The 15947-nt window shown below is 50.1% G+C and overlaps 6 protein-coding genes across 6 annotated transcripts; 1 reads left to right on the top strand and 5 right to left on the bottom strand.

The window, feature by feature from the left end:
* Nucleotides 1-119: 119 nt before the first annotated feature.
* POSPLADRAFT_1169244 (hypothetical protein) lies at nucleotides 120-2104 on the bottom strand. Its single transcript, XM_024488051.1, has 11 exons — nucleotides 1932-2104; nucleotides 1757-1874; nucleotides 1605-1705; nucleotides 1381-1547; nucleotides 1097-1325; nucleotides 1003-1037; nucleotides 891-952; nucleotides 647-839; nucleotides 532-589; nucleotides 360-477; nucleotides 120-304 (listed from the first exon to the last, which is right to left on the bottom strand). The coding sequence occupies exons 1-11, from the start codon at nucleotides 2084-2086 to the stop codon at nucleotides 224-226; spliced, it is 1317 nt and encodes a 438-aa protein (XP_024339359.1). The 5' UTR covers nucleotides 2087-2104; the 3' UTR covers nucleotides 120-223.
* Nucleotides 2105-3890: 1786 nt separating this feature from the next.
* POSPLADRAFT_1055942 (hypothetical protein) lies at nucleotides 3891-5612 on the bottom strand (the record flags this gene model as incomplete). The annotated part of the gene is made up of 18 exons (XM_024480709.1): nucleotides 3891-3944; nucleotides 3996-4128; nucleotides 4182-4206; nucleotides 4258-4315; nucleotides 4363-4390; nucleotides 4439-4488; nucleotides 4544-4614; nucleotides 4675-4698; nucleotides 4766-4842; nucleotides 4925-4940; nucleotides 4991-5002; nucleotides 5068-5092; nucleotides 5147-5181; nucleotides 5232-5257; nucleotides 5318-5343; nucleotides 5398-5415; nucleotides 5474-5483; nucleotides 5545-5612. 18 exons carry the CDS (start codon nucleotides 5610-5612, stop codon nucleotides 3891-3893), a joined length of 756 nt encoding a protein of 251 aa, XP_024339358.1.
* Nucleotides 5613-6790: 1178 nt separating this feature from the next.
* POSPLADRAFT_1055941 (hypothetical protein) lies at nucleotides 6791-8252 on the bottom strand (the record flags this gene model as incomplete). The annotated part of the gene is made up of 9 exons (XM_024480708.1): nucleotides 6791-6812; nucleotides 6870-7025; nucleotides 7078-7153; nucleotides 7202-7219; nucleotides 7279-7600; nucleotides 7657-7673; nucleotides 7727-7779; nucleotides 7838-7886; nucleotides 7946-8252. 9 exons carry the CDS (start codon nucleotides 8250-8252, stop codon nucleotides 6791-6793), a joined length of 1020 nt encoding a protein of 339 aa, XP_024339357.1.
* Nucleotides 8253-9415: 1163 nt separating this feature from the next.
* Nucleotides 9416-10466, top strand: POSPLADRAFT_1033329 (hypothetical protein; the record flags this gene model as incomplete). Its single annotated transcript, XM_024476929.1, has 4 exons — nucleotides 9416-9592; nucleotides 9658-9776; nucleotides 9854-9864; nucleotides 9916-10466. 4 exons carry the CDS (start codon nucleotides 9416-9418, stop codon nucleotides 10464-10466), a joined length of 858 nt encoding a protein of 285 aa, XP_024339356.1.
* A 526-nt stretch (nucleotides 10467-10992) lies between these two features.
* Nucleotides 10993-12403, bottom strand: POSPLADRAFT_1180692 (hypothetical protein; the record flags this gene model as incomplete). Its single annotated transcript, XM_024488776.1, has 8 exons — nucleotides 10993-11314; nucleotides 11367-11407; nucleotides 11466-11536; nucleotides 11588-11607; nucleotides 11675-11783; nucleotides 11842-11920; nucleotides 11972-12127; nucleotides 12185-12403. The coding sequence occupies 8 exons, from the start codon at nucleotides 12401-12403 to the stop codon at nucleotides 10993-10995; spliced, it is 1017 nt and encodes a 338-aa protein (XP_024339355.1).
* Nucleotides 12404-12977: 574 nt separating this feature from the next.
* On the bottom strand, nucleotides 12978-15710 carry POSPLADRAFT_1140630 (hypothetical protein; the record flags this gene model as incomplete). Its single annotated transcript, XM_024485197.1, has 12 exons — nucleotides 12978-13181; nucleotides 13232-13323; nucleotides 13439-13631; nucleotides 13686-13926; nucleotides 14094-14369; nucleotides 14427-14602; nucleotides 14658-14747; nucleotides 14944-15085; nucleotides 15150-15219; nucleotides 15269-15342; nucleotides 15400-15505; nucleotides 15575-15710. 12 exons carry the CDS (start codon nucleotides 15708-15710, stop codon nucleotides 12978-12980), a joined length of 1800 nt encoding a protein of 599 aa, XP_024339354.1.
* Nucleotides 15711-15947: the final 237 nt, after the last annotated feature.

Here is a 15947-nt window from a genome sequence, read left to right as displayed (position 1 = left end):
TGATACCGGTGACGCGTCTTCGTGCGTTAGCGACGTCGCCCACCTGCAGTTGCACTCTTGCCATCATCGGTGCACCTAGACTTATGAAGCCATACCACTGACGCGAAAGCTATTTTTTACGAGAGTAATCACGCGCTTCCGTTAAGACGACGCCACAGAAACGGGAACGTCAATATTCGCTCGGCACGACGCTGATCCTCACCCACTCATGCATGTGATCATCTTACACCTTCTGCGTTCCCTTTCCCTTCGCAACTATTTGTCTTGTGCCAATCAAGATGACGGACCCCACAGACATTAGGATCTGGATTAGACGTCAGGCGTTGCTATCGCAAATTCTCCATAGACAGGCTACTCACGCCGCTGAACAAAAGGGTTTTGTACCACTGATAGTTGTCTCCGAGTAGTGCTCCATTGATGGGAGTCCCGGTCAAGATTGGGTAGGATATAATGAAGAAACCGACGCCAATGCGAACCCTGAACGCAGGTGAGTGATGATTTCATGAGAAATACGGTAATTGATGGATATACCCAGCTTCACGGTTACTCTTTGCCAAAGACGACAAGACTACCGGAATCAATGCAAGCCCTTGCGTTCCCAGCCGATGAGCGTCAAACAGACGGGAGATCACTCATCCACACTCACAAGCGCCAGTGAAAAAACCGTATAAGATCGTGAAGACCATCACAGGGCCAGTCGTAGTTGTGCCAAACATGGCAAATATGAGGGCGCTGCTGATGACTGATATCGGGCAGATGACGGTCAGAGATCCCCAGTGATCTGCCATCAAGCTCGGTATGATCCGTCCGGGAATGGAGGATGCATTCAAGATGGCAATCTGCTGGTGCGTGAGATCGGTGTGATAGGAATGGTCGTTCAATGAACTCACGGTGTAGAACGATAACTCCGACGGCAAATTGTGAATTCTAGCCCAAGATTGAAGGTAGAACCCTGGACAGAGGTCAACGACGTGCGCGCATTACTTTCCACTCGTTACTTACAGGGGAAGAATATGCCCCATGAAACCAGAGAAAGTCTATGAACATGATCAAGTCTGAGAAAGTCATTATCGTATTGCTAAATGGAAGGGCTTACCCCAAGATCATAAGCATATAGGGCTTGTCAGACAGAATAGACTTCATTGAAGGCTGATCGTTAACGCCTGCCTTCGCCTTCGGCAGACGAGTTCTCATGATGCAGCACGCGATCGTCAAAAGGCCTAGCGAGAGGAATCCCGAAGCACGCACGCCCCAAGCAAAGCCGGTCGATCCGTAGAAGAGCTGATTCACCAAGATCGGGTAGACGATACCTCCGCACGACGACCCTTATCCACTCGTCAGTATCGCTGTCGTAGTTCGGCTTGCAAAAACAGAACTTACCTGCTTGCACAATGCCCATGGCAAGACAGAGGTGTTTGTCCCAGTGATGGGCCTGCATCGAGACAGTCAGGCACATCAGCAGTCCGCCGCCGAAACCCATGCCGATGCCTTGAGAGAGGATGAGCTGGTAGTATTTTGTGGGGTCCGCCAACGACAGCATGAAGAGGCTGGACGGTACACAGCACGATGAGTGCCCTCTCATCGTTGTAAGACAAAACACCTACCAGAAACAGAACACTAAGGTCCCAACGATCGACACATGGTGGAAGTACCCCTTGTCGAACAGTCTGCCCGACACAATTCCGACGAGGAAGAGGAGAGCTATCTGCAAGCTTGGTTAGCACGGACACGTAATCAGAGGGTGATGTGGATGTACCTGCACAGATCCAATCCAGCTAATCGCGGACGATGTTGCAGTGCCCTGTTGAACGTAATAATCTTGGTACACTCCAAACGACGTGGCATTGCCGAATGTGCAGAACTGTATCAACCAACTAAAACGAAACGGGTTGAGCAAAATACCACCAGTAAATTTACCAAACTGATCGTACCCGCCAAGAATCGCCAGACATGCCTTGAGTCCACCATCTGGGATTTTCACGTCGGGTTCAGGTGAAAGGTACGCCTCTTCCAAGGAGATGGTGGCAGGCTCGAGCGATGGTGCCTTTGAGCTCTTCTCACCGATTTCTACACTGCCATCCGACATCGTAAGAGGTAGAGTTGATGGTTACTGGTGGGTCTCGGGTCGTGGGTGGGACAGGGTCTGCAGTGCAATTATACATACGCGGGTGCTACTCGGCCTAGGGTGCCGAGGTGGATCATGCGTTCCTCGATGACTGAATGGCTACAGAGTGGCAAGGGGTGGGATGGGTAAGCCGGTGGCTAGAAGGAAGCAGATTTTAGAAGCTCACCAACCGACTCCGGCTCTCAACACACTAGTCGTTCTGCACTTACTGAATTCCTACCCGTCGATCAAGATGATCGTGTGTGACTTGCCACAAAATCAATCATGGTTCCGTTTACCAGGCTTCGCGAATTTATGCCTTGGCGTTATGGCGCGGCTTCAGAGTAGTGGTCTAATATTGCATAGCTATTACTATGTAGAGCTTGAGAAAGGCATAGCATATTGACGCATTGCTGCCGCCTCTCAGGAACTCTCCACACAATGGACCCGAGCTGCCCTATCGATTGTGAATAATAACCGAGGCGTGCAAACGGAAAGTCACCAGGCTGCATATCTGACTGACGGGCCGCCCCCTTTGAACGAAGAGACAACGCAACGACTACTCGACAAAAGGCGGTACGTCGCATCTTTCGGTGTACACGTGAACGGGTCTCATGCTTGTTGTGACCAGAATCTGGTTACATGCTCGGAGGCCTGCGAGATGCTCAACGAGAAAGGAGATCGAGGTCTGACCTTCGCTAGTAGCAAACATATGCACGAGGCTCCCCGACGGGCTGCCGTATACTTCGAAGAAGTACGACGGGGAGGTAGCCACTTTAGTAACAGGGCTCCTCTTCTCATGAATCACTGGCTACGTAACGTGCCAAGCAAATCTCTTTAAGATGGACCGTCAGCTGGCTCGCATCGAGAGAGCTGGTGCTCTGTCACGAGCCATGTCCGTGCGCATTCACATAGCGTAGCATGGTAGAGCGGCACAATCATGCCCGTGGATCAACTTCCGCAGATGACCATAGATAGCATGGCTTCTGAATTCGGAAGTAGCCAGCAGGCAAGAATACATAGCCACCGGGGTCTATCTGGCTGTCTGTATCTCGCATCTCTGCCCCGCCGCTCCTGCCACTTGAGATCTACAGCAGTAGATGGGGGCCATCTGTGATCGCTGGCGACCTCGACCACGGAGATGTGAGGCTAGTTCTACAAGCAAGTCTGTGAGAGAGCCGAGACAAGACATACCTATGAGTGCCGATCTCGTAAGAGCAAGGGTGGGCATGATGTGTATCCTAACATCCTTCTCTGTGTTAATGAATGTATACCTTGAACCACCAAGTAGACTTTCGATGCGATACAGGCTCGACTCTTTCGGGAAAGCTATAGCGTTTAGGAGGCCAGGGTTAACATCTTTTGGAGACAAGACATTGCCGTTGACCCGATAAGCATTGCTTGCACAGATGATACAGCAGATATAATTTGGAAAAGTGATTGTGTAAATGAAGAAAGCGTCGGACAAATCAACGGAAGAGCCGCTCAGCGCTCCCGCCCGAGCCAACCGCATCATGAGCACGTGATAAGAACGCGTGCAGCGTCGCGCAACGCTGTCACATTTCCTTCTGGCAATACTTTCCAGTCATAATCATCATAATCAAAATTGGAGCCGTTATGGCGATAGAACAAAAAGATGCAGCTCCTCTCACGGGAAAATTCATTCCACGGTCGTCATATCTAAATCTTGTTATGAGATAGGGAAGTAGGCAATGTCATCGAACTTCGGCACGTCTATATTGTCATGAAACACAATTTTATCATACACAACTTGCAGGGCTTGTGCTCAATCAGCCTTGTCGCTGACAATCGTTGTCTCAACATGCACGACCGGAGTGACCTGATCAATAGCGTATGAATTAAGGTCTGTAGATCTTTGAAGGCAACTCACCCCTTTACGGTCGATTGTGCTTGCTGGAAATGATGAGGTGCCCGACGGGGCTCTTGTAGGTAACGAGACAGTTGTTCCATCCTCTCCAGACTCATTGATCCCTCTTCCGGCATGCGGTGTACGACAGTTAAGCCTAAATAGGAGTCAATAATTCTACCCAGGAAGTTTTACATTGAATGCGTGTACGTTGCCAGCAGCGAATTCGCATAAACTGTTCACGTGTTCAACGCAGGTCAAAAAGAAAAGAGCGGCCATTACTCACGTTTACCGAGTAGGAGGTGTAAGGCGAGATAAATCATGTTGTACGGCATTGCTACAAGCTGGAAGAATGTTAACTTCTACGGAGGTTTTACCGACAGGTGCGTACAGATATAATGATTGCCAGTCCAAGGAGACTAAACATAGTTCAGCGGCAATGATATTTGACCTTGATCGCGTCTTACCTCGTAAGAAGACCGTTGTTTATTGTCCAATAGGTGAGTCTATCAATTAACTGTAGTCCGCAGTAAGCTCCGTGAAGGTTCATTGCTTATGATCAGACTACTCACATTATCTGTGCTATGTAGACCAGTGATTACCCAGAGGAAGTACAGGTCATTGATGGAGGACGGCTTACCTGCTGTTACGTCCGCGAGTGTCAGCATCGCTCGACACCGTGTGCAAAGGCGTGGAAACGTACCGATTGAACCCAGATCTTTTACGTCTGAGGAGGACAACGAGCGAGCCCGTTATGATCCAGTCAGCAAGGCTCCCCGCTCCCATTCCGATACCGACCAGAACCTGTACGAAGGTTACATCCACCATCAGGAACATTATTGTGAAGAATAGGGAGGCAATCACCCCTATTCTGCCACGCAGTTCAGCTAATATTTTGATCTGCAACCTGCACCAGTTCCTATGTGAAATGAACAAGAATCGCTGGAACATACATGCGGACGGTCACGACTGTTGGTGACAATTAGTGTACTGTTGGTTCGAAGCCAACGATTACACACCACAACCGAGAACTGAGTATTTACAATCAGTGAGTCAGGTGCAAATTAGCATATAGGTCAAGAACAGCGTTACGCACTCATCCGTACCGCCGAAAGGATGCCCTACCGCCTGGAAGTAAGACTGTGATCCACACCATCAAAGTCGCTTTTACGTACTATGATGGTAGGGAGGAACCAGCTCCGATTGCTCACTGAGGTGATATATGAGCTAGGTCTGTTGCATTCGATATATGCCACTGACATATGTAGACTCGGCGGGCATAAAATCTGAAAATGGGTAGGCTTTGAGACTGGCATCGCCGCCGCACACTATGAGTGGTAACATACCCATGAGTGATGCATGTGATAACCGCCTGTGGCGTCTGATTAAAAAGGGTAGTCGGGCGTCGATTGAGGATGGAACATACGGTCACGACTATTGTTGCCTATGCGCGTGAGAGTGATGAGTAAATGAGTATCACCCTCGACAGACATCCGACATACATCAAAGCTCCTGCCAGTATAACCCAAAGGCGGTCAATAAGCGATCAAAGTGCATGAGGTTTGCATTTTACCAAACCGATCGGGTCAGTGCAGCCGGGTTGTTGTAGTTTGTAATGACATAGAAATAGATGATGTGCATGGTGAATATCATATGCACAATATCTAGGCAGCTGTCTTTGCTTGTTAGAGAACGACTTAAACATCGACAGACTCACGAAATTGACCACACCTTCAAGAAATGGCATTCAGTATGTGGTTCGCGATTGCTGTATGAAACTGACTTACGACGTAGCGGATAACCTTGCTATCGCTGGGAAACGTCCTATACCACATGTAGGTCTGCATGGTCGTTATGCCGAAACCGCTTGTGTACCGAGTCAATTCGCGCGAAATTAATCGCCGGAGGAAATACGTACATCGCCGTTAATAAAGCGCCAATGAGCACAGCACCTATGCTCAGGTTGAGGTCACCCGACATCATCGCTAGTCGACTGCGGGACTATTGTCGCCGTAATCGTACCTTGATTACAGGCTCGCGGGACGATAATATACACAAAGGCAAGGCGCCGTATTCGCTACTCGTCCACCCTGTCAGAGATGTCGTGGAGTCCGTGTGAGTGTAGAAGAAACCACACAGCAGCATGTCCAGCCTTTACCCCAGAGGTTCGCGACGTTTCCATGTCAATATATGTTCCCTTTCGAGGCACACAACCAGAGTTAGCTCCACAGTGGCTGGGACTGATATATGCATATGCCACACCATGAGAAAGGATTTGTGGCACCTTACTTTCATGTCTGTTCCTGGGGAAGACGCCTTTGGTCACGCGGGTCCCCTTATCGAGGAAGGCCATCAACGTGTGCCAGGAATCAGTTGGCGTGGTCTAGGCGGTCTATTAGAAACGAACGTGATATCCGCGTGCATGAACGCTGTACGATTTGATTCTTCTGTACTGGAGGAGACCGGCAGTACCTCGGACAACAGGCGTCTCTTACCTTGCATTCATGCATTTAACATGCCTCGCGCCAGAGACCCGGGTATACCCCTGTTCGCATCATTCGAAATCAGGGGGCGAGAGCTGTCTTTTGGAGTGGCGAAGTAGCGTGCTTTATGGTCACAAACTTCTCACATCTGGGTAGACTTGAGTTAATCTGACGGCCCAGGCGATTGCACGTCGATCGCCAACGTGAACCTCCTGCGCCATCAAGAGGCATTCCCCGTATCACCGCGTTGAGAGATATGTATACACAAATGGTATCAAGGGCAACTTCATATACCCAATTTACTACACCTTTCGAGACGCCACATCATGAAGGAAGTTAGTCAGAGACCTTCACCACCCTACAACGTCATGCCAGATCAGACTGCGCTACCTGTGAAATGAGGGGCGACACCTACAGTTTCCCCTCGTTCTCTCCGCGAAAGAGCATCCCAATTGCCCCAGGGGCAATATCCAAACCGTTAAGAACGTGGTATCGTTGTTTGACAGCTCCCTTCGTAACGAGCTCAGCGAGGTACTCGCGGCCTTCCTCATAGCGAGAAGTATAGTCAAATCTGGCATGGGTGTAAGTTGGCGGACGTGTGAGCAGACGATAGAATGATCCACACGATAAACCCTCGCATCGTGGCGCGTTTGCTTAGTAACTGGGAATAGTTCCGTAGAGGATACTGCTTCTCCGTGTCTGTATCTAAGTGAGTTTTATGAGACGCGTTGCTAGATACAGACTCACTGTATTGGGAAAGGTTTCCTGCGGGACATGAAAGTCACATGAGCCCAAGCGCATTAGACTAATTTCGAGTATCATACCGCAGATAATGATGCGGGCGTGCAGATTCGTGCTCGCCAACGCCAGGTCAAGAACCTCTCCGCCTACGTTGTCATAGAATACGTCTAGCGCTCCTACCGTCTTAGAGAAGTCATCCTTGAACGTGGGGCTCTTGTAATTGAGCGCCTTGTCAATGCCCAGCTCTTGCTCGAGCCATTCGCACTTCTTCGTGGACCCGGATATGCCAATCACCTTCGCCCCACGCTCTTTGCCAAGCTGACATACGATGGAGCCAGTAGCACCTGCGGCGCCGGATACAACCAGGGTCTCTCCGGCCTTAATCTGGGCAATATCAACGAGACCCTGCGCATGTTCTCGTCAGCACAGGACTGGGTGATGCGATGCGATGTGTGGCGTACAAAGTAAGCCGCGAGACCTACGAAAAGCTATCAGAAAGAGCTTCAGTCTACAAGTATAAACCTCACATACCAATATGTGCCAGAAGTCCAATATAATCGAGGGCCTGCATGTTTGGAGGGGGCCTGTCAGCAAAGTGAGTCGATAAATGATGCAAATAAGGGTTTATGTATATGTACGTACTCGAGCTTCTCGACAGCATTCGCATCCTGGATTGTATATTCTGCCATACCTAGTTACATAGATGAGCTGAGCGCTAATGACTCGAACATAAACCTAAAATAGACTGACCGAGGTTCCCGCTCACTAAATCGCCAGGAACAAGGGAGGTATTCTCTCCGGACGCAATCACAGCTCCAACCCCGATGGCATGCATGACGCCCCCGATTGGAATTGGAGTCAGAGGTGTTCCCGTCTCGCTGAGCCACAAGCGCATAGCAGGATCAATAGAGAGGTATTGCACTCGTATCAGCACCTGGCCCTTTTGAGGTTTGAGATCGAAAGGCACAACTTCTTTACGGAAGTGGTCCGCCTCGATGAAGGCAGAAGTAGCAGGCCTTGAAGCAAGTACGATTTGAGTGTAGTGTGATGGTGTCATGGAGTAGTGATATGGCTCAGACAGTGCTTTTGCATGGGCATCTATACCTACGGAGCAATGCCATCAGTAGGCGCAGTCTATGAGAGCGCCCATACATCAAAATGCTTACCGATGTGGGAATGCGAATGTGCAAATCCTGTGGAGGAGCGTAGTGATCGTTATCTTGTTAGGATGGCCCTAAAGCTGGATTCCGTATACCCTCTTATCTGCCATTGATTAGCGGGAGAAAACATACTAGTAAATTCCTGCTTCAAAGGCTCTTGAGCCATACATTATTGTTTGGATAGAGATCACTCCTTAGTAGCCGTTTAGCCGTTTATGTGAAATTGGCTTGAGACTGGAATGATTGCATTATAATTAACGATGCACCTTGCGCCGTCTAGCGCAACGCTGTCCAGCGTCAATGGGCGCTAATGGGCGCTCCTGAGCTTCACGCGTAAATCACGTGGATGACGCGACGCGCGCGACCTGGTTCTTCCTCTCGCAGAGCACGCTCTCCCATCTCAATATTTCTGGACAGTTCATAATCAATACTCCGCTTGCGGCATTGGATGTTTCACTGGTGCGAGGAATTTTCCGCTCAGACTCGACGTGTCTCTACACCACGAACCCGGATTTCGAGTATTTTCGCGTACCGCCGCGACGTAGAGTGCTGTGTCGAGACTTCATCAAGGAACCACACTTTTTAAGTCGCAGTGTTCTGTCGAGGCCTGCGCACATCGTATATCAAATGCCACATGACGCGACGAGTTGGTTACGTCCTTCAGATGCTTCGCCTCGAATCAGAGGTGGTACCGCTCAAGTGGGCGCTGATGGCAAGTTTGAGATGGGCTAGTTACAACGGCATGAAAGCCCCTATTTTTTCTTAGGAAGGTTAGTCTGGGCATGAGCAGAGGTGAGAACGATTTCACTCCTTGAAGCGAGGCGGTAGGCTTACAAACGAGCATCAAGTGCATGCATGCTTGGCTTGATCCTCCAAGCCTGCTGCATCGGCGTACTTCGGTTACATGCGGTAATCTAAGGAAAGCTGGGGGGGCGCCCTGAAACACTATTTATCTGATAGAACCGGAGCGCGTTGCACACATCGCGGAGTGCTCATAAGGCCTAGGGAGTATAAAGGAGCGTACGCATGATTTGAAACCCCGCCCCTCCTCCCAGCCCTCATGATGAACACGCCTACGATGAAAGTCCTTACCTCGAGCGATGGTACTACAATATATGCCGAAGCCATCGGCGATCCTCGTAATCCCGCCGTTGTCTTGGCACATGGAATGTGCTTGTCGGCGGCGGCATTTGATGGCCTCTTTAGAGACAAACGGCTCCTGGACAAGCTGTATCTGGTACGTTTGCACCTGAGCTACCTATGCGCATTTCTTCCAAAGTCGGTCTCATATGTGCCCATCAGGTGCGCTACGACTTGCGAGGACATGGTAGAAGCGGCATGCCCGCAGGCATCAAGGGCTACCGCTCTTCGCTCTGGGCCGATGACTACGCCGCTGTTCTCAAGGCTTTTGGCCTGACAAAGTAATTCATTTCGCCTGGTATGCCTTCCTGTTTGCCCTCCTCGCCTCGTTATTTGACAATGTCTTCGCGCCTTCTAGGAGCTATGGAGGTACATAAACGCGCGTCATTGAAAGGCCACGCTTCTTATCGTTCATCTCAGCTACTGTTGTCGCGGATGTCTGTGCGCACACGGAGTCGCATCCCTTCATTGGGCTGGTCTTCGTAGCACCGCTGCCCTACATCGGACCAGTCAACGTTGGCACTCCCACTGTGCTCCGCCTCATCCCTGGCCTGATGAACACGACCGACGTCGCCCTAAGCTCTCGCACACGTGTGAAGTTCGTCGACTCGTGCTTTAACGAGCCCGTGGACTTCGGTGTCAGAACGTCACTTATCGGGCAGACGATTCTGCAGCCCCCGGAGGTTGAGGCGTACGTCTTATCGCGCCCGCAGGATCCGCAGAAGATGTGGGAGGCTGCACGCGCAGGGCTGCCTCTCCTGCTGCTGAACGGGACGGAGGATAAGCAGGTGTCGGGAGAGGCCGTCGTGAGGGAGCTTAGCCCGCATTACACGAAGATGGAGGTGCGGATGATCGAGGGCGGCAGCCATGCCCTCTTCATGGAGAAGCAAGATGAGTGCGTTGAGGCGCTTCTGACATTTGTAGCGCGGTTGACGGTAGGTGACGGTTGCTTCCCCCACGCTCTGTACTAGACTGACAGAAATGCTAGGCGGCATGAGATCCTCCGTTGTTACACTTCGACATCGGCTTCTGTATAAACCGTCGTTACATCGATACACGAAACCAACGACAGCGAACTCATAGGCCGGTAAATCACGAACTTTATGCGGCATGGCCGATGAGGTATTTTTGCTCACGATCATACTAATCTCTGCGAATACTCGCCGGAGGACCAACTCAAACTCACCAAAGTTTGCACCAGTCATTACTACTTGGAAAGCGAGGAAGCGACGGACCTCAGCACCGCATTCCATAAGCTTTATGATTGCTGATTAGAATGCAGTACACGCTGTTGGAATTTGAGATTGTGGCGAGCGCATGCCATCATATTTGGTATTGTTTGTAGTACCTCGCAGATTTTGCGCGAGCCGTTCTGTATGTTCCTTACGCGTTCGACAGAGCTCAGACAAACGCGATATATCTTCGTTGATTGTTCTCGCTTTGGGTCTCGGACGAACCTCCACACACGCTAGGCACAAATCCATACGAGCATTGCTCCTATATATATTCAAACCCGCCCCTAAACATCTTCGTCGGTTCACGGTCGTTCAGGGTGTTCTCCGTCGTCGTGGGTCGTCGAACTTCTACCCGCACCGGCATGGGTGGTGATCCTGCATCCTGCGCATACGTGTCCGTTTTGAACTCAAGGCTGGAGGGAGTGGTGGTTTCATGCCCCGTCGCGCCACGCACCCAGCCTATGAGGGCCCGAACATTGATGAGCATCAGAGAGATGCCGCCAATTGCAGGCATCGTCTCGGCGGCTACGTTTTGAAGCTCTGATTTGGCTTGAAATGATGCAAAGTAGAAAAGCGCCCAAGTTCTGCTGCAGGGTTCAGCCGCCTGAGTAGCTAGGAAACGCAAATTGTACTGACGTGTACAGGGCTGCGCTTTCTATCATCACCACTAACACGCCCTATGTATCGATCATATGTCAGCACGCAAAGTTCGACCGAGAAGCCTGTAAAAATTACGCTTAGGTTTGGTACTCTATAGAATTCCCTGCTTTTGTTGTGCACTCCCCAGATCTTCCAAGTGATCACCGCTACAAGGCATATCAATGAATGAACTACGACTTTCACAGATGGAGACCGACCAGTACAATAAACATTGATGCTAAAGCATAGATTCTCTTGTCAGCGCTGCCTCATATCAGGTCCGGACTGCCATTGTTGCCACTTACCAGAGGGTGCATATCACATCCGCTATGACCCATCCATCGGCGGTGGTATCATAGATACTTGTAAATGGGGGGAAACGAGTGAACTCGTATGTGACGCCAATACCGCCAGCTAGTAGGTTCGTTCCACTTTCCAGCATGCTCCTCACCGAAACAGCGATATCACTGACTAGTAAATCCAAGAACGGAAATTGCAGGGAAAATGATCACATAAGTGTTGTAGCTCCAAACGACCCATGTACGATAAATCTATGATGATCATCAAACAACGTCACAGCAGCGCGAGATTAGAACACCCACGAGCATGGCATCGCCAACTACCATACAGAACACCAACACACCGGTCAATGTGACCATCGAGGGCTGCGGTTGATCCAGGTAGAACTGCATTGGCTTTGTTCCTCCTTCATAGTACACAAAGGCCTGATACGATCGCACTACAGTGATGATCCAATGCTAACAAGACAATGCCTCGCTAGACTTTTTATCTGTGTCTGCAGAAAGACTACTCACTGCAGTATTACCCAAGAGTAAGAGCAATACCCCCATGATCATGGGTGACTGTAACACCGACAATGTCTTGGATCCAGGTCTCCGCGGCACAAGATACACTTGACGGTGCATGATAAAAAAACTAGACGATACAGCGAGCAAGAGGAATATTGCGTAGAGCATGGTTCCCAGCCATAGCGTCGTCAGGTTTGCCTCGACCACTGAAATTCCAGCTGACATGATGAGGCAATCGTCGAGGAGTTACGCATGATGCCTGACAAGTGAGCCGCCGCTAAATTTATACTCTGTGCGGATGTAGTACGAAGGCAGGTGGTGGGCCTGAAGTCATGATGTATGTATAGCCCGATGATGCAGTCTGCGATGAAGAAGTGACACTTGGCACGAGTGCCCATGATAAATGATGAATCATGTCAAGCGCAGCATGTCGATGCCGTGATTGCAAGATGTCGCGCGGGAAATCAAAAAACTTCAGAAGAATAGGTCTGCATTTAGCATTCAATCATACGCTTCAACCCCGGCGCATCTCGCATCTGCCATGGTGTGATAGAAGGACCCGGTAGAGTGGCAGACTCCTGCCAACAATACTACTAACTGCAGATCCCCTAATAGAGGCCTAGCACAGCGAATTGAACCTACACATAATAACTTAGATACCGGAAATGACTTGTACAATGATTTTGCCGCCAGTGAATTGTTACTTGTCATTAACACAATCTTGTTACTCACACCCGGCTTGTATTGCTTTCGGCGGTCTTGAGTCAAATGCTGTATTCTTGCTTTATGATATCCGCCGCTACAGGCCAGCACATAAGTTGCCGATTTCGAAGTCAGGAGAGAGAAACAAACCCATTTCGGCAAGTCCATATACTATGACTGCCGGATGGAGGTGAGTATTGACGCTTGTAATCAAAATGGCATTCATACCTTGTGTGTGCGCTGAAACGGTCAGAGGGACCACTGAGAGATCTACAACGCGAACATTTTTGCAGCCATATATCTTGGGAGGTCTCCGTAAGAAGATCCAATGCGGATGAAGATCACGCTTACCCTCAACGCAGGGTCAACAGCGCCTCCTTTGTCTTGAGGCATCATTGACAGAGAGCCCGCAGAATCTATAAATGTGATGACATGGTTGAACACTCAAGACATGAATACCAAAGCGTACGCCAGGTGGTATTCAGATATTTCGATATATGTTCTATGGAAGCAATCGATTGTCACGAGGGGCAGAACATATCAAAAGGCTATACACACCAACAATCTGTCTATCTTCTGTGACCTCAGGTCCCGGGAGTACTTCGGCGACGACGAGATCCTTGAAAGGACTCGTATTGGAAATCTTGCGTGCGAACTTGAACCCCTCAAGAAGTATGTCTCTCTCTGTCTCCTCCTCAAAGTAACGTGGATCAATGAGCGGCGCGGCCTTCGGATCGGCAGAGCTGATATGCTAAAGATCAAGTCAGACCAAATCGCTGTCACAACAGCGTAAGCATCGACTGACAATTGTTCCCCGTGCGAATGGATGACTGATAACAATGGGCAAGGAAATGTACGGCTTGCCTATGACTATTGTGGAATGTGAGCATACACTGCAGAGTTCATAAGTGCGAAGACCCTTACAAGGGGCTGCGAAGCTGACGGGGAGCAGCATAATCTCGAGGTCTGGGATCTGACTGTCCCGCAAGATGTCAAGTTGAATATCATACTGCTCTTTTAGTCCAGGAGGATATGTGGCGGCTTCTCTTTGAATCTTTGCGGTTTGCCGCTCAATGATAGACGAGGCTCTCTCGCTTACACGTTGGAGAGGCAGGTATGTGATCCCGGTCCATACGGTAGCATTAGCACTGCTTTCATCAACTCTGCCGGCGCAACGTTAGCGAAATGTCCACTAACCTACTAGTATACTTACGTCGCTTCCTCAGGCTTAGTGGTGGCTGTCGAAGTATGCGCCGGGCGACTGAGCGCAGCGTCAGGCGCCTGTCGCATCTCTTTTGTGCCATCAGCCCATCGATTCTGGACCGATCTCTCGCCGGACTCACCTAACACCAAGCCTGTAAGCGTGTAATGCTCTTGGACATTCGCGCCTACGCCAGGAATGTCCTTCAGGACAGGAATCCCAAGGGGCTCCAAAACACGTCGATCCCCAATACCGCTGAGTTCGAGAATATTCGGTGACTTGATAGCCCTGGTGAAGACGCAACATCAGCTGGATCCACATGATCAGGATCCGGACGCCACACACCCCGCAGATAGGATAACCTCTTTCGTCGCATGTACCTGGTAAACGTTACCGCCATGCTCAAATTCCACGCCAGTCGCAGTGAGCTTGTCTCCCTCATGTCGTGTTACAAATTTGTTGACGTATGCCTCTGTAAGCACCTTCAGGTTCGGTCTGTGGATAGCGGGCAGCAAGTATCCCTGCAGAATTCGTTTGAGAATCATAAGACTGGACGTCAAATGCACATCATCTCACGGTTACGGAGGATGCCCTTGTTCCCTTTTCCGGATCAATGCTTGATAGCATCTTGTACGCTCCGCTCGTCTGAGGGCCCACTTCGTAAGCCTACAATCTGATACTATACATATTCAATTGGACCCACAGCACCGCTCAGCTAAAAAATGGCTTATCAGTCATGTTCAAACATCATTCCAACAGTTCACCCTCACAGTATTGGTGACTGTAGCGACACCCAGCTGCTCCACTGCCTGAGTGATTACGAGCATTAGGCCATCATCTTCGTTCACAACCTATGCGCGACATTACCTTCTGGAACGATGCTTCTGCACCAGTGCTCGTCGGCGCATAAGCAAGAGAGATTGGGCCTAGAAGCGATCAGCGTGCTCCGGTGATCCATGAAACAATGACACTCACCGTCTGTGCCGATGGTGTTGTTGACATCTCTGGGCTGAACCAATCTGCCATGTTTATTAGCGTATTGAGCATCAGTGGGCGAGCCTGGATGACCTCTCAGCTTTCTTTATGTATTCATGCAGGCGTTTGAAATTCCAGCCCGGATTCCCCAGCTTCTCCCATGCTGAGATGGGATCAGAACACTGCAGGGCCCTCTGTACTCTTGAACACACCGTCTATATCCGCGGGCTCTGGCTTAGTCCAGCCAAGGAGGTTTATGGCGGAGGAGCCGCCCAGGCCCTTCCCTCTGGAAGACATGCACGTTCGTTATCGGGCGACGATGTCTGGCTCGTGGCACACGCACCGGCTCCACCTAGCTGGCTTATCGTGCGCATGGGGCTGAGGGACAGTGAAAAACTCCCAGTCATAATCCGGCTTCATCATTTGCTGCAGCCAACCGTCGATTTTATCTGAGAACAAGCGAGGCGTAGTTTATTACGACTATCCTGCACCTTCACGCATGAGAAGAGGATACACACCAACCAACGGATCCTCGAAGTGAGCCTTGCCGGCCTCTAGGACGACCACTGTCACCGAGCTGTTCTCGCTCAAGCGGTTTGCTAGAACAAGGCCAGCTGTCTGCAAAGCATGTATCAGTAAATGCGAGGACTGCATATCGGCATAGCGAAGTCTCACCCCGCCACCTGTTTACCAAGTTTAGTTTTAAGATCTATAAACACGCGTACAAGGGGATTGTACTTGCCAATAATGACGAAGTCGAAGGTCTTTCCAGCAACTTCTTGCAGAGGTGCCAGCTTGTCCATGGTGAAGGTAGTGAGCGGTCGAGTCGTGTTGTCACAACCCATCAGCCAGACCCTTTATAAACCCAGGTGAAGAAGCAGAACTAATCAA

Source organism: Postia placenta, assembly GCF_002117355.1.
Source record: "Postia placenta MAD-698-R-SB12 unplaced genomic scaffold POSPLAscaffold_6, whole genome shotgun sequence".
NCBI classification, from domain to species: domain Eukaryota; kingdom Fungi; phylum Basidiomycota; class Agaricomycetes; order Polyporales; family Adustoporiaceae; genus Rhodonia; species Rhodonia placenta.
The sequence above is the reverse complement of the archived record's forward strand: the minus strand, read 5'-3'. Positions and strand labels throughout refer to the sequence as shown.

What these genes read in the sequence shown, in the direction of transcription:
- POSPLADRAFT_1169244 (XM_024488051.1), bottom strand. Translation starts at nt 2,086, where the DNA reads ATGTCGGATGGCAGTGTAGAAATCGGTGAGAAGAGCTCAAAGGCACCA. An exon ending in GCTGGATTGGATCTGTGCAG is followed by an intron (nt 1,706 to 1,756) that starts GTACATCCACAT and finishes CCAAGCTTGCAG; the next exon opens with ATAGCTCTCCTCTTCCTCGT. An exon ending in CATGGGCATTGTGCAAGCAG is followed by an intron (nt 1,326 to 1,380) that starts GTAAGTTCTGTT and finishes CGAGTGGATAAG; the next exon opens with GGTCGTCGTGCGGAGGTATC.